The sequence below is a fragment of the Giraffa tippelskirchi genome, chromosome 13, assembly GCF_054371585.1.
Source record: "Giraffa tippelskirchi isolate mGirTip1 chromosome 13, T2T-mGirTip1v1.2.pri, whole genome shotgun sequence".
Taxonomy (NCBI): domain Eukaryota; kingdom Metazoa; phylum Chordata; class Mammalia; order Artiodactyla; family Giraffidae; genus Giraffa; species Giraffa tippelskirchi.
In genome coordinates this window covers 37261212-37284992 of record NC_137287.1, presented here as the reverse complement: position 1 = coordinate 37284992, position 23781 = coordinate 37261212, and the positions used below count along the sequence as shown (strand labels likewise).

The following is a 23781-nucleotide window of genomic DNA, read 5'->3' as shown; positions in this document are numbered from 1 at the left end:
GGCCAATGAGAACCTTCCCTGAGACGTCTGCTAGAATGACTGGCGCTGCTAAGCTGGTGGGACAGAAGGCCAGGGCAGCAGGTGCGACTGTGCGGGGGGTGGGTGGGTGGGTCCAGCAGAGAGTGACCCCAATGACGGAGATGAACACAGGCTCCTGAAAACGTCTGAGGTCCTGCCTCCAGCCCTGTCACTGCTTAGGCCTTTTCAGTGACCTGAGAAGAGGCCTGCCTGGGGCAGCTGGAACACCTGGGCAGGGGCTCACCTGGTCACCCTCGAAGTCACAGAGCGCCTCCACAGGGATGGGCTTGAGGGGCATCTCCCGGCGGTACTTGAGGGGCACCACCTGCTGCCCTCGCTTCTGCAGCGCCCGCACCACGTGCTCGTACTTGTCCAGCGCCTTCTCCTGATCCTGGATGTGGAGCAGAGTGCCCAGGTGAGACCACGCAGCCCTCCCCAGGCAGCAGGCAGGGAGCCAGGGAAGGGCCAACTCGGCGGGCGTCACTCACATCCAGCTCCTGCAGCAGCAGCTCAATCTGGTATCGGTCCTTGAAGTCGGGGTTGTATTTCTGGTTCAGGTCCGAGTCCACCTTGTGAAGCAGCTCCTGGGCATCCTTTATGTCTTTGTGGAACTAGGGGAGACCAGAGGGCCCCGTCACAGATGGGAATCCACCAGGATGCCTGGGGCTCATCCTGGCCGTGACTTGAAGCCCACTCCCAGGTGGGGCTGGGCCTCCCACTCACCCTGAATCCACAGGCTTGGGGACGCCCCCAACCCTCCCCACCCCACCTTCCTGGGGGGCTTCACAGGGAGAAACAGCGTCCCTTCTCACCAATCCATGCAATGCCACCTCTGTGACACACTGTTTTCATGTCTGTACACCAGTAAGCTTAGGTTTCTCCTCTATGCCACTCCTGTCTTTGTGCTGGGAACACCTTGACTTATTCTAAGTCTCAGTACATGGAAGACAAGCCTCCCCACTTGGTTCTGGGAAATTCTCTTGCCCATTTTTCAGCCTATCAGCTCTGGAATCATTCATTGACAGCTGTCCCCTGGGCTGCAGCTGTGAACATGGTTTTGGGATCCCTGCGAAGTCCACAGCCTGGCAGGACTGAGACACTATAACACTGAGTTACTTATTTTAGTGTCATCTGAGTTCAAATGTCCCCAAACTGCCTGCTCATAAGAATCACATGCAACTGTCTTATTAAAAACACATTCCAGTGGAAATAATGCAGCATCCATCAACACTGTGAATGGATAAACACAGTGTGGTCTACGCATACAATGGAATCGATGGAATATTATTCAGCTGTGAAAAGGAATGAAGTTCTGGTTCACAATGAACCTTGAAAACATTATGTTCAGTGAAAGAGCCAAACACAAAAGGCCACATATCATGTGATTCCGCTTCTACGAAATATCTAAAATAGGCAAATCCAAAGAGACAGAAAGTAGGGGGCTGGTTATCAGGGGTTGTAATGGGGGAGGTGACTATTTATTAAGGAAGCTCTACTTGGGGTGGTGAACACATTTTGGAAAGACAGTGGCAATGGTTGCACAACACTGTGAATATAATCACTGCATTGGGTAGTACACTTAAAAATGCCTAAAATGGCAAATTTCATATAATATATATACCAAAATGAAAGTCCCACACACCTATTCCTGCACCTGTGATATCTTGGTGAGTTAAGACTCTCCAGTCCCAGCCCCCAGGGAAGGCAGACAGGCCCAGCAATCTTGGGGCACATGCATGTCCACCATGAGAATCACAGACATTGGGAGGCCTGGGAAGGCAGCTCTGAAAGGCTCCTGGAGGAAGTGGTGCTGAGGCCACAAGGGAGCCAAGTGGGCACTCAGTGCTCCCCCCAGCAGGGCCCCAGGCTGGCAGGCACCTGGTGGTAGTCTTCCATGTACTTTAGGTGGCTCTCCTCGCAGATGAGCAGGTTCAGGTATTCCTTCCAATCTGCGTGGACGGCCTCCATGTGAGCCTGCCAAGAGAAAGGGGGCACATTGCTGCTGGCCAGGTATCTGAGACAGGGCTTCCCAGGTGGTACTAGTGATAAAGAACCCGCCTGGCATTGTAGCAGATGTAAGAGACGTGGGTTTGATCCCTGGGTAGGGAAGATCCTCTTAAGGAGAGCAAGGAAATCCACTCCAGTATTCTTGCCTGGAGAATCCCACAGACAGAGGAGCCTGGCAGGCTGCAGTCCATAGGGCAGCAAAGAGTTGGACGTGACTGAAGCAACTTAGCACACACACACGCAGGTATCTGGGTCACCAAGGGAGGGATGGCAGGATTTCAGAGCAGAAAAGACTAGAGGAGAGGGGCATCTGGCCTCTGCATGGGTGTGACTCCCAGCCAGTTCCTGCCCAGGAGTGGGAGGAGAATGTATTGAGGAGTCAAGCAGGGCTGCCATGTTCGGGTGCACAGGTTGTGCACTGCACAAGGGACAAGCAGGGGCTATGTCTGCCCAGACAAAGTGGTGCTTTAAAAAAAAAGTCTTACAAGGTACTCCCCAAATTCATGCGCACCAGAACTCAAAATGTGGCTTTATTTGGAATAGGATCTTTGCAGATGTAATCGGTTAAGAATGTCAAGATGAAATCCTGGATTTAGGGTGTCCTTATAAGAAGAGGAGAGGACACACAGGTGAGAAGGCCATGTGAAGACACAGAGGTGGATATAGGAGGTGATACTGGTCCAAACCAAGGAAAGCCAAGGATTGCCAGCAGTCACCAGACTCAAGGAGAGACAAGGAAGGATTCTCCCCTAGAGCCCTCAGAGGAAACAAGCCTGCCAACACCTTGATTCTGAATTTCTGGCCTCCAGAACTATGACAGAATAACTTTCCATTGTTTAAAGCCTCCATGTTGGTGGTCATTTGTTACAACAACAATAGGAAACTAATACAGGCACCACATGGGCTTCAGAAGTCTAGGGACTGAGGGCCGGGGCATCAAGAGAGGAGGCAGGGTAAGAGAGGAAAGGGAGACGGCAAAGTGGAGAGACAGACAGACACTGGACACAGGACCCTGGGACACAGGGAGCCCAGAGCAGAGGTCACCTGGAGGCCAGCCTGAAGCAGGTGTCCCTCCCCGGGGCTCATGTACCTCGATGGAGTTCTTCCCGGGGTGCTCGGCGGCGAGCAGCTGGTCACCCTCACTGTGCAGCTTGTTAATTCTCTCCTCTTTGGCCTCCAGGTTCCGGTGGATGAAATTCTGCAGCAAGGGCAGTGGACGGGCTCAGTGCCCAGCTGGTCACTCCCGAGCTCCTTCCAGGCCCCCCACCCCCAACCCCCAGAGCCCAGCACCCACCTCATACTGGCGCCGGCGGCTGGGGTAGTTGAGGTTGCGGTCACTCCAGTCATACTGTATGCGGCCCTGGGCCTGCTGGTCCAGCCAGTACAGCTCGTTGGTGCAGCGCTGCATGTAGTCCTGCAGTGAGCTCAGGTGCCGCTGCCGCGCCTGTGACGCCGCCTGTGGGCGGGCAAAGACAGGGCTACGGCCTCCGGCAAGGGACTCCTTCCACTCCTCCTGCCCCGCTGGACTCCCTTGGATAAGTCATCTGACCCTCCCAAACCCCTTCATTCGTTCAGCAAACGTTTATTGTGCGTCTACTAAGTGCTGGGCTAATGCAGGAGACATAAGAGACTCGGGTTCGATCCCTGGGTCAGGAAGATCCCCTGGAGGAGGGCATGGCAACCTACTCCAGTGTTCTTGCCTGGAGAATCCCATGGACAGAGGAGCCTGGCAGGCTACAGTCCATAGGGTCACAAAGAGTCAGACATGACTGAAGTGACTTGGCATGTACGCAAGTGCTGGGCATGGCTCCAGGCCCTGCGATATAGCAGTGAGCGAAACAGACAAAAACCTCACAGAACAGACATGCTTGTGGAACCTCGGTTTACTCATCTGCAAAATGGGAATAACAGCACAGATCTCATAGGGCACCAGGCCTGGCATACAGTTGGTGCTCCATAAACGTCAGCAGCTACACTTCTACTTTTGTCTTTAACATGTCATGTTGCAAACTACCACAGGGCAGTGGGGAGGGGGTGTCTGCATTCCGCTCTGCAAATGAGAACAGTAGTGAACACGTATGGGGGAGCCCATCACGTCCCAGGACTGCACAAAGGACTTCTCCAACATCAACTCATGCAATCCTGTAAACCAAGCATCCTGAAAGCATCCTGTAAACCAAGCAGTGGAAGTGACTCCATTTTACAGATGAGGAGCCTGAGGTTCCCAGAGACTCAGCAGCTCATGCTCGAGGTCTCCCCACCTAAAGGGGTGGAGGTGGCCCAGCCCCAGAGCCTCCTACTATGGGCGACACTATTACTGCCCCTACCTTCTCGTGTCTGAGGTGTCTGTAAGATCCACAACAAGAAAGCATTTATGCATCACTTGAGCAGTTATAAAAAAGAAGACATTCTTTAAAGGTTTTAGAAAGGGAAATAGCGAACTTTTGCTTATGAAGCACCTGGCATTGTACTTGGCACACAGTAGGTGCTCAATAAAGAATTAAGCAAACAGTAGGATAAACTGTATCCATAGGGTCTCTTGGGGTTTTCTATGAGCAAAGGGCAATCAGGGGCGCCTCTCGGGTAGGGGCTCAGGATACTGCTTCTTCCCACTTCATCCCCCTCCATCCTGTTTGAAGTGTTTACTGCACACACTTTGCCCACAGCTCAGCTTCCCATCCCCTCCCATCCCGGTCCTGGGGGCGTCTCACCAGCAGTTTCTGGTACTTGGCCTGGAGTTCACTGTTCTGCTCCTGAGGATGAGGCCGAGGACATGGGTTAGGGTGGGGGGGTGCAGACAGGAGCCCCTCCTCCCCAGGGCCCCTTCTACCCCTCCCCCCATGCACACACCTTGGCTAGGTGGGGCCCGATGGCCTTGACCTCATTGTGAAAGATGTTGTGTTGCTCCACCTGGTGGTCCACCAGCGGCAGGTCTGTCCCGAAGCTCTGGCTGCTCAGCTTGTCCTGGCCGGGGAGGCGAGGGTTGGGGGGGGGGTGGTGACGACATGCACAGGCGTGGGCCAGGGGGCCCAGGACTCTCAGGCGACCCAGTACCCACGTCCAGGGAACCTTAGCTCTCCTCCTCACAGTGCCAGCTGAGGAGGCAGTTAAGTAGGCCAGGAGGGATGAGGGAAGAAGGTGTTACCCCCTGATCTCATTTAATCTCACGGCAACCTCAGAGGCCCTCGCGGTTACTGTTTCCATTTCACAGATGGGAAAACAGAGGCTTGGCTGGGGGAGTCACTTGCTCGGGATCACACCAGTGGCCAGGCTTCTCCGGGGTGGAGATGGGCTGGCGGGGGCACAGGAAGACCAGCAGCTGGCCAGAAACCTGGCTGCTGCCCCCAGCCGACCAGGACCCCAATGATCCTGGGAGGGTCCCAACCTCCACCACGTCTGCTGTGTGACCCTGGGCTAGGCACTGCACCTCTCTGAGCCTTGCTCATCTCATCAACACAGACATCAGGAAATAACCGGGAACAGCAGGACTCCGGTGCCCATGCAAAGGAGGGGGGCTCCTGGCCCTTGCATGGCCCCACCCCAGCTGAAGCCTGGGCCGTACCAGCTTTTCCTCCACCAGCGCCTCCCAGTTGACCTGCGGGTCCACCTCTTTCACCACCAGGTTGTAGATCTGCTTGTGTTTCCCACGGAGGTTGGTCACACGCTCCTTCAACTGACGGATGCTGAGCGGGGAGGGAGAGAGACCACCCTGGTTAGTGGGGCTGGTGGGCAGATGTAGTGCGTCTGCCCCGAGGCGGGCTCCCACCCCAGCCCCCAGTTTCAGCTTTCTGCTCAGTAGCCTGGAAGGTCAGGGTCACGGTGGCCTTGGGTCCAGGCACCCACTCCTGCCCTGCTCCTGTCCACTTTCTTTCATCCTGCCTTCCCCCACCAATGTTTCCCCAGGGCCTACTATGCGCCTGGGACCATAAAAGTTTCCAGAACAAACAGGCCAGTCTGCTGCTTTCTGGAGCCCACCATCCACCTGGCAGGGCCCAGGGCTGGGCTGTGACAGGGACAGTGCTCTGACCGTGCCTGAGCTAAGGCAAGAGCCAGGAACTCAGAAAGCCAGCCAGGCATCAGGCAGGGGACCGTGCGCTCACAAGCTTGGAGGTCGGGGGCTGTGGTCACACTGAGGTCAGGACAGGGGACCCGGATACTCCAAGCCTCAATTTCCCCAGCTGTGAAATGGGTTGTTGGAAGGATCACATGAAGCATTCAGCTAGGGCTGGCCCCCCAGTTAGCCCTCAACAAACCCCAACTCGGGTCCCTGCACACTGAGGGGCTGCAGCCCCCCTGCCCTGACCCCGAGCATCTCCCTCAGGACCGGAAGTGGAGGGGACCTACTCCTCAGCGATCATGTCCCCCTGGGGGTGCTTCATGTGCTTGGCGATGGCCGCGTCCGCCTCCAGCACATAGAGCAGCTTCTCCGAGTCCGACACCTTCTGCAGGGCCACGTCCCGGTGCTCGGGCTGCCGGCCCTCCTGCAGCCGGGCCAGGTCCTGCGAGAGGCACGAGAAAGGGGTGGAGGAGACAGACGGCAGGGACTTAGGGGGCACAGCCAGGATCAGGGGGCTCCCCTGGCCCTGCCCAGCCCCCGCTCTGAGGTAGCAGGCTTGGGACAGAGCTATGCACAGAGAGACATGGCCCATCCAGCCAGGGAGGAGGGCAGTGTGTGTGCTCATTGTGTTTGACTCTGCAGCTCCGTGGACTGTAGCCCGCCAGGCTCCTCTGTCCATGAGATTCTCCAGGCCAGAATACTGGAGTGGGTTGCCATTTCCTCCTCCAGGAGATCTTCCTGACCCAGGCATAGAACCCGCGGCTCTTGCATCAGCAGGCAGATTCTTTACCGCTGTGCCACCAAGGGAGGAGGGAGACCCCTGGAAAGGCCTGTCAACAAATGAACCTCAGGAATCCCCTAGCAGTCCAGTGGTTAGGACTCCACATTTCCACTGCAGGGGAGATGGGTTCGCTCCCTGGTGTTGGAACAAAGATGACAAAGTTCGTACAGGACGGTGTTTACCAAGGAAACACAGTAGAGGTGGAACGTGGGGGACCTGCTTGAGCTTGGGCTCTGGGACTCAATGAGGCCCCTCTGAGGCCTGGACATAGGCTAAGAATGAAGGAAGAAGGGGAAGAGTGTTGGAGGCAGAGGGAGTGGCCTCTGCAAAGGTCCTGTGGCAGGGAATGATGGCTGGAAGGAGGGTCAAGGGAGGAAGTTAGGGGTGGGACAGGGCATGGTGCCACCCAACCTTAAAGGCGACTCCTCCAGGGGCTCCTCAGGGGAGAGGGCCCAAGCTAGGGGAACAGTCAGGGGTTGTGACAAGGCCCAGCTGAGAGCTGAGGGTGGCCTGTGCTGGGGTGTTGCCAGTGAAATGTTGAGAATGAACAGAGTGGGTGGAGGTCTGGGAGGTACAATTGCTCAGTTGCTGCTGAGTCCAGTTGTTGCTGTTCAGCCGCTAAGTCATGTCCGACTCTTTGAGATCCCATGGACTGCAGCACACTAGGCTTCCCTGCCCTTGACTATCTTCTGGAGTTTGCTCATGTCCATTGAATCAGTGATGTTATCTAACCATCTCATCCTCCGCCACCCCCTTCTCCTTTTGCCCTCAATCTTTCCCAGCATCAGGGTCTTTTCCAAAGAGTCGGTCTTTTCATCAGATGGCCAAAGGATTGGAGCTTCAGCATCAGCCCTCCCATGAATATTCAGGGTTGATGAGTCCAGGGCCTCTGATAATTTAGGGAAGAATGATGAATTGGCAGTGGGAACAGCAGGTTTCACTACACAGCCTGTTAATCCACTTAGTGGACTTTCATGGAGTGCAGATAGGCTCTGAGCCAGGCCCTGGGGACCCCAGACCCAGTGGGAGATGAGTCAGAGGCTGGACTGAGCACAGGCGGGGAGGGGGGTCACACAAGGGACCCGTAAGCCAGTCCCCTACCCCCAGCTGGGGGTCAGTGTCCCCATCTCTGCAATGGCAGTAAGAGAAACCCATGCTTCAGCAGAGGCAGCCAAGGGACCAGGGGACTGTCCCTCGGCCACCAGAAGATGGGAGTACAGATGGGGACGAGCTCAAAACCAGCAAGTGAGAGGAGCTGGGCACCGAAGGCCACGCCCCTTGGGACTGGTTTACCGGAGCTGCCCCAAGTCGGAGGATCCATAAGAGAATGGTTGCCAGGGGCCAGATGGGAGCAGGAATCCACAGTCAATGGACACCAGGCAGCTTACAAAGGGATTACAGGCTTAGCAACCGACCTGTGGAAATGGCTGCACCCCTCGGTGATGTTACTAAAAAAGTCACTGCACTGTGTGCTCAAAGGGGGTGCATTTTCTGATCTGTAAAACCCGCCTCAATAAAGCTGTTAAAAAAAGAAAAAGAAAAAGCACTAAAGGGAGAAATGGCAAAAGGAAAAAGAAGTGAACAGAGGTGATGTGGTGCCTGGTACAGTGTAAAATGACTCAGCTCCCTCTTGGAGGAAGAGGTGGTATCCAGCCCACATTCCAGGTCTTTCCTGGGCCAACTCTGGGAGGGCTGGGCAGCGAGGGGTGGGGGCAGCTCCCTGAGGGGTTTTAGGGGTGAGGCCCATGTGGCAGAAGGCCAAACTCGCTGGACCACCACCCCACTGTGGGTAGGTCTGGCTGGTTAAAAAGTTACAACAAAACATCAGGATTCTTGGCTTGGGTGGAATTTTATCTGCTCCACCATCACCAGTTGATCTGAAGCTCTGCTGGGCAATTACAGTGTCAAAGATTAATTTTGCAAAAGGAGGAAGTAAATTAATCATTTCCTAATTCCCACAGGTGCAGGGACTCTGTGGGAATGCAAAACATGTCCAGCCAAAATGAGAGAGAATATCCAGCCAAAAGATGCCACGAGGGTGTTCAAGAGTCCACAGTCGGGCAAGACTGATCAATGAGGACAGGTCAGCACTGTGGTTACCTCAGGGTTGGGGGGTGACATTGATTGCGAAGGTCCCCCAGGACCTTTCGGGACATGTCCTTCGACTTGACATGAGTCAAGCTTCCATGGGTACCGACTGACACGAAAACTCACAAGCGTGAACTCTTAAAATTTGGACACTTACCACAGACAAGTTTTTTTAAGTACAAAAAAAAAGGTCATAGGGACCGACATATCCTGTAAATTTTGCCCACACTGACGGACACACAATCAATAAAGCAAATCCAGGAGATGGTTACTGGTAGGATCTGTGTGATGAGGTTACAGGTGTTCTCCAACCCTTCCGGCTTTTCTGGCATTTAAAAATTGGGATAGGTACAAAAAGAATCCTGGAGTGGGTTGCCATATCCTTCTCCAGGGGATCTTCCCAGTCCAGGGGTCAAACCAGGGTTTCCTGCATTGCAGGCAGATTCTTTACCATGTGAGCCACCAGGGAAACCCCAAGAATACTAAACTGGGTTGGCATTCTCTTCTCCAGGGGATCTTCCAGACCCAGAGATTGAACCGGGGTCTCCTGCATTGTGGGCAGATTCTTTACCATCTGAGCCACCAGGGAAAGCATGGTAGCACACAAGGCCACACACTGTGTAATTCTGTTTCTATGAAATATCCAGAATATGTATATTCAAAGAGACAGAAGGCAGAGTAGCGGTTGCTGGGCGGATGGGCACGGGAGTTTCCTTTGGGAGGATGAAAGCACCTTGGGAACAGAAAGATGGGGTCATTGCACATCATAAACATATGAAATGTCATGAAACTCTACACTTTAAATGCTTTACTTTATCTCATGTAAACCTTATTTTCATTTAAAAAGTAGGAAAATTAAAGAGAACTTTTGGGTAATAAAATTAATCATGATGTTTTCTTCTGAAAGAAGGAAGAGAAAAGACAAAAAGATTAGCCCACGCAGCCTTCAAAATCTGGTTTAAGGTTGTTCGTTTGAATTAAAACAAAAAACAAGTTCAAAATTATCTTCCAAACACATCCTTGCTACTTTGAGTCACGACTCTAAGCAAATACCATGAGATGAGCGCTAGGGTCTGTTCCCTCACATTTACACAGGCCAGAAAAGGTCAGAGAGACACCAGATGTGAGGGGATGGTCTTCCCCTCTGCTGGTGGAATCATACACCACCTTAATTTGCTTCTTTATACTTGTTTATCAGCCCCGAAATATTTGTAGCGAACACACATTACTTTTATTAGGAGGAAAAAAGGACATACCCCAAAGAGCTGTTTTCATTTAAGAAAGCACACACACCACCATGGCAGTCACGAGAGTGGACAAAAACAAAAAAATCGCTGGAGGGACTGGGTACCAGGTCCAGGGCATGGTCAGAGGGAGGGATGCTGGCAGGGCCCGCTGAGGCTGGAAAGATGGGCAGTGGAGGCGGTGGGGGGCGGGGGGGAGGTCCTGGGGAGGGAGACCTAGCAGGGAGCAGAGCACCCTCTCGTCCACCCTGCCCCCTTCCCACGCTCTCCCCATCACTGTACTTCTCACCCAAAGAGTGTCATTCCTCCAACCCACCCCTGTCCCTCAGTTCTCAGGGGGACCGGCCCTCAGCGGAGTGGACACCTGGGTGGTCAGCGGAGAGGCAGCCACATCTGAGCCTGGGGATAGCTGTGAGGCCAACCAGACTCATGACCTGTCCACCCTCAACTCCCCTGCACTCCTCTGGACCTGCCTCCTAGTCATGCCTGGAATGTGGATGAAATACAGATGCCCATTTAAATTCAAATTTCAGGTAAACAATGGATAATTTGTAATGTAAGTATATCCCAAGTAATGCGTGGGAGACAGTTACACCCACAAAAATTTGCGTCCTATACTTCGAATGGAACTGGATATCCTGTATTTTCATTTGCTAAATCTGGCAACACCCCCTCTGGGGGGTGGGGGATGGCTCTAAGGTCAGCTCTGTCACTGACACAGTCCATCCTGGCCCTCTCTAGCTACAAACAAGGTATAAACTAAACCACTCTGGGCTGATGGGGAGGGGTTCAAAGAGGAGGCAGCCAGCTTAGCAGCTCACAGGTGTGAGCATGGCTGCAGTGCTGCCCGTGCAGCAGGATCCCCAGGAGAACCTTTGGGCTCAGGCTGGTTGTTATTCCCATTTTACAGTCCAGGAAACTGAGGCACAGAGGGGGAAAATGATTTGGCCCACCTGAGTCTGAGTAGTGGCAGTGGTAGGGAAGTGAGGATGATGATGCTGCTGATCACAGGGAGCCCTGCACTGCACCTGCATATGTGTCTTGTGCTTAGTCGCTTAGTCATGTCTGACTCTGTGCGACCCTATGGACTGCAGCCCGCCAGGCCCCTCTGTCCATGGGATTCTCCAAGCAAGAATACCGGAGTGGGTTGCCATTTCCTTCTCCAGGGCATCTTCTCGACCCAGGCATTGAACCTGGGTCTCTAACGTCTACCTGCATTGGCAAGAGGGTTCTTTAATCACTAGTGCCACCTGCATAATCTCATTAAATCTCTCCAGCAGCCCAGGAGAGGGGGACAATGGCTTATCTCCCTTTCGGGTGCACAGGGAGGTAAGGTGACTTGCTCAGGGTCACACAGTAAGTGGCAAAACCAAGGTCCTAGCCAAGGCCTGGCTCCTGAGACTGTGGTTCTGCTCCAGACAGGGGCCACGGCTGCAGGAGCTTGGTATCCGGGGTGGAGGAACTGGTATTAACAGCACTAAGGAGGCTCCTCTTCAGTGTGTCTCCACCTGGACACTCTGACATTTGAGGCTGAATCATTCTGTGCTCGGGGCCCTTCTGTGCTCTGTAGGCTATAGAGCAGCATCCCTGACCTCCATTACTAGATACCCGACCCCACACTCCCCAAGGTGCGGTGGCTAAAAATGTCTCCAGACGTGACCACACGTCCCCTGGGAGCAGAATCATGCCCAGGTGAGAACCTCGGGGTCAGCCGAGCCCAGGGGGCTGGCATCTCGGGGGCACCGGTTGGGAGGCGGGCACTCACACTCTGCATCTTGGCCTCCGTGTCCACGATATTCCTCTCCACCTGGTCGGCATTCTTCTGCAACTGCTCAATTAGCTCCGACAGCTCCTTGTTAGAGACGCTGCAGGTGGAGAGAGGGGAGGTGAGCTGCAGGGGCGGAGGACAGGGGCGGGGTCCCGCTAGCCCCCGGCCTCCCAAGCCGTCCCCAGCCCCGGGCTCAGAGCAGAAGCTACCCAGTGAGCCTCGGATGGAGCTTGGCTGTCCCCCCAGGGTGATGTTACTAAAGGCACAGAGGGAGGCAGCACCTGTCTGGGAATCAGCCTCTGCTCTGGCCGTCACCCCAATGCTTCTATTTGCCACATTGGCAGAGCACACTTACTCTGTTCTCCCACCTTTTTTATTGAGATATAACTCACATCATGTCATAAAATTCACCCTTTAAAAGTGTGTTAATTCTAGGAATTCCCTGACAGTCCAGTGGTTAAGACCACACACTCCCAATTCAGGGGGCCTGGGTTCGATCCCTGGTCAGGGAACGAGATGCCACATGCTGCAACTAAGAGTTCACACCCCGCATGTCGTGACTAAGACCTGGCACAGCCAAATAAGTCAATAAAAATAAATTTTAAAAATAAGGTGCATAATTCAGGGTTTTTAGTATACTCACAAGGTTGTATAACAATCATTGCTATGTAATCTCAGAACATTTTCATCACCCCCCAAAAGAAACCCCGCCCCCTTTAGCACTCACTCCTTACCATTCCACCCCATGGCCCCTAGCGACCACAAATCTACTTTCTGTCTCTATGGATTTGCCTACTCTGTACAACATGGGGCCTTCAGTGTCTAACTTCTTTCACTTAACAATATTTTTGAGGATCATCCATGTTGTAGCTAGTGTGTGACAGTGCTTCATTCCTGTTTATGGCTGCATAATATTCCACAGCTTGGATATGCCACATTTGTTTATCTGGTTATCCAGTGATGGGACATTTGGGCTGTTTCCACCTTTTGGCCATGATGGATCAGGCTGCTATGAACACTCAGGTACAAGTTTTTGTGTCAGCAGTCTTATTATTAAATACCTAATACTTTTCTTTCAATCTACTCATTCTTTATATTTAAATAAATTTCCTAAGAAAGAGGACTTCCTTCCCCATTGTAAACAGAAAACCAGAAGCCCTTGCCATAAAGAGGTAATAACCAAAATAAATTCCACAGAAATAAAAGGATGGCATTAAGTTCTAGCTGGACACTTGGCCACCCGCACACATTGAAACTGAGCCCTGCCTTCTCCTGCTTAAAGGCAGAGCTTGGCATGCAAGCACCACAGCCAAGCTAGAGCTCTGCTGGCACCGAGCTGAGACCTTCTGAGAGTTCTCAGAGTGTCTGGGAGAGATTTGAAATTGGAAAGCCTTTCTCATTTGGCGTTTCTGTGTTCTCTCTTGCCGTATCTGTCTGCCCTGCAAAATCACACTACAGCCCACCCTGGCAAACACTACTGTGGGAGTGGAGGAGACCTTGGTTTTGGACTCAGATGTGCGTTGGGGCTGTGTGACTTGGCCAAGCTGCTGTCCCTCTCTGTGCCTCTACTTCCCGCTGTCAGATGGACCCTTCCCACCTGGGTGTTAGGAATGGGAGTGAGGTTATGCAGGCAAAGAGCTGGGCGCCCCGTAAGTCTCACGAAGGTTCATGGTTATACTTCAGGAGCCTTACTGATCATTGTCCAGCTCCTTGTTTTCTTTAAACAAAGGAAGAAACAAAGACCAGAAAGGGAAAGCAACTTGGTCATCGTCACACAGCTACCCAGCAGTGGTCAAGATTAGCACTTAGTCCTCCAATCTCCATCAAAGACCTCACATACTGACTCCAAAGACTGAAGGCAGGAGGAGAAGGGGACGGCAAAGGATGAGATGGTTGGATGGCATCACGAACTCAGTGGACATGAGTTTCAGCAAACTCTGGGAGATGGTGAAGGACAGGGAAGTCTGGCATGCTGCAGTCCATGGGGCTGCAAAGAGTCAGACATGACTTAGCGACTGAACAGCAGCAGGGTTTGAGGCTCAACACTGCAGATACTACTGATGTTGCAGGGGAAGCCGGGGTGGTGGCAGAAACAGGCACACGAACAGAAGCTGCAAGACTGTCCAGCTTAGTCCCAAACCTTGCCTGGGGGCCTGCTCTGTGCCAGGTCTGGATACACAGGCACTAGGAGGGAAGAGGGTTAGGATCTTGGGGAACAAGACCCAGGCCACACCCTCTGCAAAGAAAACCACGGAGGCAGACTTTCCCAAAGTGGGGCCCCAGGAACCCTGGTCCTGTCAATTGCTCCTGGAATGAAAGCTTTGTCACTCAAGAGGTTAGGAAAACCCAACCCCCCAGTAAGCTCATGAGTCAGTAAAGGCTCTGAGAAGTCCTGTGGTGGAGAAAACTGGTATTCAGTGGAGCATCCAGGAAGACTCAGAAGGGGGGACTGTGCATGGAGGATCTGGGTAAGGTGGGGCCACCAGGTCATGGGTCAACTCCCATCGCCCCCCACCTTGGCTTGGGCAGACCACATGGCAAATGTGAACACTTCTGCCCTCAATCCAGCCCCAGCCACTGACCCCCACCGTGGCCTCAGCAGTCAGATGTGGTGAGTCTCAATCCGAATATTTAACCATGACAGCCAGGGCCACCACTGTGAGCCTGCAGTGTGGGTTAGGTGGGGGCTTCTATCCCTCTCCGGTCCAGCCCAGCCCAGGGCACGGGGCCAGCTCCCAAACCAGCCCCCTCACTGGTTGGGACAGATTCTAGGAAAGCACCTCCTGGACCGCACCCTGGACAGCCCACTACTCCAGTCGAAGCCCAGCACGGGAAGGGGACACAGGGTAGAGGGGTGGGGACAGCCAGCTCCATGGACCTGGTGCTCCTGGCGGAGAACAAAAGACAGCTCAGTGGGAGCGTGTGGTCAGACAGGCGTGGGTTCCAAGGCCTGCTGGACCACTTACTGCTTGGACCATCCCAGGCAAGCACCTCAGCTTTGAGGTGCCTCAGTCTCTCCATCTGTCTACTGGGGATGACCACAGAGTCACTGTGGTAACTTGAAATCTAGTGCACACCCTTCACCAGACATCAGACACATCCACAGACATGCCCTGAGAACATCTTCACCCCAAGTCCCTGGGGGAGGTGTGTGCCCCTTTACAAGCAAGGAAACCAGCAATTCTACTCGATAGATATCAAGAGAAATGAAAACACAGGCCCACGTAAAAGCTTGTACACAAATGTTCACAGCAGCAGTATTTACAATAGTCAGAAAGTGGAAACAACACAAATGTTCAACTAATGAACAGATGGATGAAATGCAGAATATCCATACAATGGAAAATAGAAATGAAACGCTAATACAGGCTACAGTATGGAGAAACCTTGAAACCACGAGACTAAGTGAAAGAAGCCAAACACAAAAGGTCCGCTTACACAAAATGTCTAGAGTAGGTAGATTCATAGAAAGACAAAGTAGATTAATAGTCAGGAGGTGCTGGGATGGGGAGACAGAAGGAGAATGAGTGCTAAAGGGTGTGAGTTTCTTTTTAAGGTGACAAAATGCTCTAAAACTGATTATGGTGTGCATGCATACTAAGTCGCTTTAGTCGCGTCCAATTCTCTGTGACCCCAAGGACTGTAGCCTGCCAGGCTCCTCTGTCCATGGGATTCTCCAGGCAAGAATACTGGAGTGGGTTGCCATGCCCTCCTCCAGTGGATCTTCCCAACCCAGGGATCAAACCTGAGTCTCTTACATCTCCTGCATTGACAGGCAGGTTCTTTACCACTAGTGCCACCTGGGAAACCCTTGATTATGGTGGTGGTCATATAATTCTGTGAATATACTCAAAACAACTGAATTGTACACTTTTAATGAGTGAACTGGGCTTCCCGGGTGGCTCAGACAGTAAAGAATCTGCCTGCAACATGGGAGACCTCGGTTTGATCCCTGCATTGGGAAGATCCCTTGGAGGAAAGCGTGGCAACCCACTCCAGTATTCTTGCCTGGAGAATTCTCAGGGAGAGAAGAGCCTGGTGGGCTAGAGTCCATGGGGTCGCAAAGAGTTGGACACGACTGACCAACATAAGCACAAGCACAGTGAGTGAACTATATGGTGTGTGAGTTATATCTCAATGAAACTGTTATCAAAGGCACTGGCGATGCCATTTACAAGTGTCAGGGATTTGTTTCTCCTTCCCTCACCCTCTCAAATGGTCCCCACCTTTTATCCTGTTTTCCATGGAGGCTGGGCCAGTTCTGGGGTACACCCCGCTGCCTGGAAGATGCTAGTTTTTAAAACCTCACAGAGGCTTGACCATGTGCCTGGTTGGTGCTAAGCAAATCACATCCAGATGAACTCATTAATCCTACCACCCCCTCAAGTAGCACTGCTCTCCCATTTTACAGATGGGGACACTGAGGCACAGAGCCATTAGCTAGCTTGGCCACAGCCTCACTGCCTAAAGCAAGGCAGAGCTGGGATTCCAACCCATGCCTCTGCAGCAGTCTCAGCACTTCTGCCTTCTGGGTTTGGAGTCCCAAATGAGAGGCCCCAAAGGGTCCTACCTTCCTCCCGCCATCCAGCTGGCTATAGGAGCAGACATGTGTTCCCTTGAAAGCCGCAGAGCCCCGCACCAGGAGTGCAGGAATGTGGGCGAGTTGGGAACCTGCAGGGGCAGGGTTGTGGGTGTGTGTGTGTATGTGCAGATCCCAAGAGGACTGAGAACTGGCTGGGCCGGTCCAGCTTTTCATCCGGCTAATGGGCCACATTGAGGCAACTAGACACGGCCCTTGGGGGCTGCCGGCCCAACCAATGGAGGCCCAGATACAGCTCTTCCCTCTCAGCCTCTTCCAAGTCCTGTCCCACCCACGGAGATGGGAATCTCTGGGCTGAGACAGGAAAGCCGAGGTGCCCCCCCACCCCATCAGAGAAGGGAAGGGACCAGGGATCTGAGTGACAGGCTGAGAGAGGGACACACCCAGCCTCCCCCCACTTACTCAGAAGTTTAACATGGACAGGGATGCTGAGGGCAGTGGCTGTTGGCACTGGTAGGTGTCTCGGAAGTCATCGAGCCCCACCTGCTCATTACACAGGTGAGCAAATTGAGGCCCTCAGAAGCGAAGGCACCCGCCCAAGGTCACATGGGGAGCAGCCAGTGTCCATAGCCAGACAGGGTTCAAATCCTGACTGCACTAACCATCCACGTAACCTGGTAACCCAGCGCCAGGAAAGGCAAGGGACAGATCAAGAAGAGGACGCTGCGGGAGAAGTTCCACTAGCGTAGTCAATATCCCCACCATAGAGGTGGCGCAGTGGTGAAGAACCTGCCTGCTGATGCAAGAGACGCAAGAGACAGGGGTTCGATCCCTGGGCCGGGAAGATCCCCTGGCGAAGGAAATGGCCACCTGCTCCAGTATTCTTGCCTGGAGAATCCTATGGACAGAGGATGGCAGGCTATAGCCCATGGACTTGCAAAGAGTTGGGACACAACTGAATGACTGAGCACACAACCTTGGAAGAGCTATTTTCTATTTCTGAATCTTGGTTTTATCATCTGTCAGATGGGCAAGATTCATCCTATCTAGGCAAGTGAGGTGGGTGGCGAGGGTCAGGGTCACTTCTGGGACCCTGGAATCGAGTTTCAAAGACCACTTTGGGGTTCGAGGACTGAGCTAGAGATTTACAGCAGCCTCTAAGCAGATTAGACATCATGTCAGCTCACGAGTGGGGTGTCACCATTTCACCAGCACCTAAAACAGTGCCTGGCACACTGGAGACACTCAACAATATTCAGTCTAATCACCTAGCACATTGCAGGGGTCCCATAAGTGGTGACAATGACTATTCACAGAACTCTACTTTATGTACTTTTACTCCCCGAAGGGCTTACCATCCAAATGAAACTGAGCCCTTACATTGCTCCCTGATCTGTGCATGGGTTTCTGCCTATGGACCCCCTTTCTTTCCTGGGGAGCCCCGCTTACCAGTGGTGCCTGGTCCTGTAAAAGAAGTGAGTGGAAGTCTCTCAGCCGTGTCCGACTCTTTGTGACCCCATGGACTGTGGCCCACCAGGCTTCTCTGTCCATGGGATTTCCCAGGCAAGAATACTGGAGTGGGTTGCCATTCCCTACTCCAGGGGATCTTCCCCACCCAGGGATGGAACTCGGGTCTCCTGCATTGCAGGCACATTCTTTACAGGCTGAGCCACCAGGGAAGCTATAAGTAGGTTCCTTCTAAAAAACAGTAACTTCACAGCACCGAGGACAGCAAGATGAACACCACCAGGGAGAAGGCACATCGACACAGAGGACATGGCAGTCCCTCAGAGTCCTCCCTGGTAATGCCCAACCCACAAGCCATGGCTGGGAGCCAGCAGACAAATGCAAAATGCCTCACCAGACCTCTTCTGTCGAGGTCATGAAAGAGCAGACTAAGGAACTGTCAGATGGGCAGAGATGATGGAGACATAATGACTAAATGCAACCTGGGGGGCCTGGAACAGAAAGAGGCATCTGGGGAAACTGGGCAGGCAGAACAAAGTTCATATCTCAGTTGTTCTCTCTTTAATGTTTTGGCCACAATGCATGGCATGTGGGATCTTAGTTTCCCGACTGGGGATCAAACCCGTGTACCCTGTGATGGCAGGACAGTGAGGAGGCTTAACCACTGGACCACCAGGGAAGCCCCCATAGCTCAGTTGTTTTTGTGTTTTTTCTTTAAAGGTTCCTTCTAGATTTCGCTGGTGGCTCAGATGGTAAAGAATCTGCCTGCAATGCAGGAGACCTGGGTTCACTCCCCAGGTCAGGGAAGATCCCCTGGAGAAGGAAATGGCAACCCACTGCAGTATTCTTGCCTGGAGCATTCCATGGATAGAGGAGCCTGGCAGGCTACAGTCCATGGGGTCACAAAAAGACAAGACTGAGCAACTAACATTTACTTTTTCACGTCTAGATTCCCAGGTTTTCCAGCAAAACCCTATAGGAGCAGATCTTTCTGGGCAACGGTGTGTCTAGGATGCCCATTGGGACAGGTCGGGCAGTGGGTGCCGTGGCCCGAGACCCCACCTGGTACTAATAAAAGCCAGTGAGGACTCAGGCCTTGGCTGTCTCCAGAAATGGTCCTCTCAGCCCGGTCCAGACTTTGGTCAGACAAGGTGAATGGGTTTCACAAGCCAGGTGGAGTCACACCCTGCAGACAGGGGTTATTTTTCCAGAGAATCCGCCCTGGTTTTCTTTTCCAGGGCTGAGGACGCTGGAGTCTGGTGAGGGTCCAGGAGGGCCCAGGTCCCGTCCAAGGCATGACAAGGGACCCCGTTTCCTTGGCCCGGTCTGCGTATGAGACTCCTGGTGCGAGGAGGGAAAACAGGGCACAGGCCGGCCAGGGGGACGTCTAGGGATGCCTTGGAGTCCCATGACTGGGTTTGAGGACACTCGGGGACAAACAATAGCTTTCTGGGTCTGAGCCCGCATGCACCAGCCTGGAACAGACATCTCTTTGTCCCTCAGGATGTACTCTGGGCATTAGAGCTGTGGGGAGACAGCCTGGGAGCCTCCTGGGGCATTGGGCACCCTTATTCTGTCACCAGAGTTAGAAACTTACAAGCACAGCCTGACCTGCTCTGCAGGTGGCTGCTCGCAGCCCAGGAGGTCAGCTGCAGACTGGGGAGCTGGGGCTGGAACCCCATGCTGTGAAGCCCAGCAGGGTGGGATCTGGTCAGTGGGCCAGCAGGAAAGCTGATCAGAGAAGTAGGGACAGAGGTGGCACTCCAGGTCACCCAGACTCTGCGGATGCTCCATGTGGGTAAAGACAGAGAACCTGGGGCTCTCGCAGGACCCTCAGCCCCACCTACCAGTAATCATTCCTTCTTGCTTTACTCCGGGTGGGGAACCCCTGGCCCTTTTCCATGATAAGCCATACTGCAGTACAACCTGGTGGTTAAGCACCTGGACAAAAGGCATGTGGCCTAGGTCTGGATCCTGACTCAGTCCTTATTAAGCTGTCAGTCACCTAGCCTTCCTGAGCCTCAGGTTACCCATCTGTCACTGGGGGTCACAGCAGTCCACACCCCTCAGGGCTGGGGCACGGTTAATTGAGAGAACAGATACAAAGTGGTGCTTTGCAGGGAGCCCAGGTTCTCTGCTTCCACCCAGAGTCACCACCCAGGGATTTGGGCTCCTTTTAAGGAGCTGATAAGAGTTGGCAGCCAAGGCCCCATGTCAGAACCCACAGGCATGGGGGAGCTAAAAAAAAGGACCCTGGGCCACCCAGGCCATCCACACTGATCTTCGTGCAGGCCCAGACACACTCCGCTTCCGCCTTGCGGATGTCACCTCGCCCAGGCATGGAGAATTCACAAGTCACCTCGACATTTGGAAACGTCTCCTCCAGCTCCTGCGGGGAGGGGCCATGCACATATACAGGTAATGAGAGGGCGCAGCTCCCAGCCCCAGTCTAGAGGAACCCTCTTGGGTTTGGAGTAAGGATTAGGTCACCAGGTTTGGGATTTGAGGGGTTTAGGGTGTTTCTACCATGATTTTGCTGTCCCTGGTCTGCAGCAGGGAAACTGCAGACAGGCAGGGTGGAGAGGCTTCGTCTACCCAGTTGTTCAAGCAGAACCCCAAGACCACCCCAGACCCCTGCCTCCCCTGATTCCACCTGGGAAGACAGCCCTGTGCTTCCATCCTCTCTCTGGCCCTAAGGCCCTCACCTTGATCAAGAGCATCACCTCTCACCTGGACCAATGTAATGGCCATGCCCAGCCGTCTCATTGCACTCTGACCCTTGCTGCCCCCAGCCAACTTCTGCACATTTGTCAGAGAGATCTTTCAACCACTCAAACTGATCTTGCCATTGTCCTGCCTCAGGCTTGTCAATGCTCCCAAACATGCTCAGAAGAGAGCTCGCTCTCCTGTCCGGGACCTGCCTTGCCCGCCCCAGCCCTTCCTGCTGTCAGCTCTCCCTGTCCTGGTCACCCTGCACCAACTGGTCCATTCCTCTCCATCCTGCCTGCGGGGAGGGAAACTGAGTCAGCCTGGCCCAGGGAAAGAACAGAGACTGAGAGAGCTCGGGCAGGTTCCTTAGCCTCTCTGCACCTCAGTTTTCTCATCTGCAAAATAGGAATAAGAATCAGCCCCATCCAGAGGATGGAGACAGTTCAAAGAGAGGAGCCTTGTAAAACACTCTGGACCTTGGACATGCGTGTCACACCAGGAAGGCTCAGGATTGTTGGAATTTTGGTCTGTTTGGCTCACTGCTGTGTCCATGGTGCCCGGCACAGAGCTCGTCCCAGCAGTAATCTAATGAACAGATGCTGACTTTTGGAATAACAACATGTGCTGTTTTACCTGCCTACCTTTAATTTCCTTGGCAGCACAATGAGGTTATTGGATCCACTGACTGGGTAGCAAACAGAAAGACATATCTGATAGGTGGAAAATGTTCCCAAGGCAGATAGGGTGGGGACTAGGTTGATTTGCTTGCAAGGCCACCGCTGTCCAATAAACACAGAATGTGAGCACATTTGTAGTTTAAATCTTCCTAGTAGCCACGTGAAAAACATAAAAAGAAACAGGTGAACTTAACTTTTATACACCATTTGACTTAACCTAATAGAGCTAATGCAGGAGACATAAGGGATACAAGTTCGATCCCTGGGTCAGGAACATCCCCTGGAGGAGGGCATGGGAACCCAGTCCAGTATTCTTGCCTGGGAAATCCATGGACAGAGGAGCCTGGCGGGCTACAGTCCACAGGATTGCAAAGAGTCGGACACGACTGAAGTGACTTAACACACACACACAATACAGCTAAACCATTATTTTGACAGTCAACAGAACATTATTATTAATGAGATAGTTTACATTCTCTCTTCCTCAACACCTGGCATGTGGTTTACACTTGCTGGGCATCTCAGGTTGTTCTATGCACATCTCACATGACAAGTGGTTAACAAATACGATGGCATAGTTCTGGGTGATTCTGTGGCCCCTGGACCACTCTGCGATAAGCCCACAATGACTGCAGCCCATCAGTTCTGCCATAATGAAGCTGATGGAGGCTCAGAACATTAGTGCCTGGTACCTGCGTGGATCATAAGGTAGTTATCAGCATCCTCGCGTGCATGCTAAGTCACTTCAGTCATGTCTGACCCTTCGCGGTCCAATAGACTGTAGCCCACCAGGCTCTTCTGTCCATGGGAATTCTCCAGGCAAGAATACTGGAGTGGGTTGCCATGCCCTCCTCCAGGGGATCTTCCCAACCCAGGGATGGAACCCACATCTCTTACATCTCCTGAATTGGTAGGTGGGTTCTTTACCACTAGCGCCCTAGGGCCACTTAATAAAAGATCATTTCCTGGGACTTCCTTGGTGGTCCAGTGGTTAAGAATCCACCTTGCAATACAGGGGATGTGGGTTCGATCCCTGGTGGGGGAACTAAGATCCCCCATGCTGAGGGGCTACTGAGCCTCAACTATAAGGTCTGTGTGTCACAATGAAAGATAGCCTGTGACACAGTGAAGATCCTGTGCACTGCAACTAAGACCTGACACAGCCAAGTTAATAAATCAATTAATTAATTGGAAAAAAGAAAAAGGTCATTTCCTTTGCTCCCTGCCACTGTCCCACCAGACCCATACAGACTGGCCAGACACCTGCCCAAGGCCAGGTCTCGTCTATGGGTCTCTGGCTGCCTGACTTCTAAACAATCCAGAGCACCCAGTTGTGCTCAGCAGAGCACGGTGCCTGGGGGCGCAGTGCCAGAGCACACAGACCACAGCCCTATACCCTTTCCCGGGCCCCCAGAGCTCCAGCATCTTCGCCCATGGCCATGGGCCAGAGCCAGCCACACCACCCTCCTTCTTGGGAGAACGGCCTCTTTCCTGACCCACCTCCAGGGAACAGCTCATACCACTACAGAGGGGCCACAGCCCTACCATAAGCCCCCACTCCAGCAGTCACTGCCCACCTAGAACAGTTCTGTCACCTGTCGGTCATGCCCAACTTGCTTTTTCTTTCTGGGCGTCAAGGTGGGAAGTAGCAGGGACAGAGTGTGGCTGATGGTGACGGCCCTTCCTCCCTGGCCAATGCCACCTCACCTTCCAGGCCTGAGTCAGTCCCCATGTTCTGGTCCTTGACCATGTCCACAGTCCTTCCCTTTTGGGGTTAATTCTGTCTCAGTGGGTGTCAGCCGAGCTGGCTGGATGATCAGTCTCGGAATGTCTGGAATGCATAGGAGCCCACACCTCTCCTGGGAACCAGCCTGTCCCAGCCTCTCCCCTCCTACAGTCCAGAGAAAGGGCCTGGCTTCCTGTTGCCCAATGGTCATCCCCTCTGGGTCCTGCCTGCCTCGAGGGCCAGCCAGGGCCCAAGCGGCTCCCAGGGGAACCTCCAAGTTCATCTTGGGTGCTAGGTGGCCCCCAGACCCTATCTTCTTTAAATACTGCCAGGCTGAGAGAGCAAAAGCTTTCCAGGACACCTGCCCTGTCTACCACAAAGGCACAAACAGTAGGTGCAGGAAATGACTGATGAAATTAATAGCCAGACACTGAGAGGACTCACTAGGTACCCATCTCCTGCTCAGCCTATTCCTGCAACATCTGCTGACACCTGGCAATCTTGGGAGAAACATGCCCTTATGGCAATTGGGGGTACTTTTCTTAATTCTATTAGGTGATAAACTTTTGGACAATAAGGATTTACTCATCTTTTGGGAGGACCCTTCTGTAGCCTTTAATTCCAGGCTTTGCACAGGCTTGGGGCTCAATAAATACATGTTGAATTGAGCAGACACTTTATAGCATGTGAATAATTTTT

General features: G+C 53.1%; 1 protein-coding gene across 1 annotated transcript in view; it reads right to left on the bottom strand.

Annotated features, from left to right (window-relative positions):
- The window catches only part of PPL (periplakin), a 48843-nt gene that overhangs the window by 12149 nt on the left and 12913 nt on the right, over positions 1 to 23781 (bottom strand). The window contains exons 2-11 of the mRNA XM_081554714.1: positions 11961 to 12060; positions 6370 to 6524; positions 5588 to 5708; positions 4876 to 4989; positions 4737 to 4778; positions 3320 to 3481; positions 3116 to 3223; positions 1897 to 1992; positions 507 to 629; positions 263 to 409 (exon numbers count right to left, since the gene is read on the bottom strand). Coding sequence (XP_081410840.1) covers positions 263 to 409; positions 507 to 629; positions 1897 to 1992; positions 3116 to 3223; positions 3320 to 3481; positions 4737 to 4778; positions 4876 to 4989; positions 5588 to 5708; positions 6370 to 6524; positions 11961 to 12060 — 1168 coding nt within the window. The remainder of the gene's footprint in view (positions 1 to 262; positions 410 to 506; positions 630 to 1896; positions 1993 to 3115; positions 3224 to 3319; positions 3482 to 4736; positions 4779 to 4875; positions 4990 to 5587; positions 5709 to 6369; positions 6525 to 11960; positions 12061 to 23781) is intronic.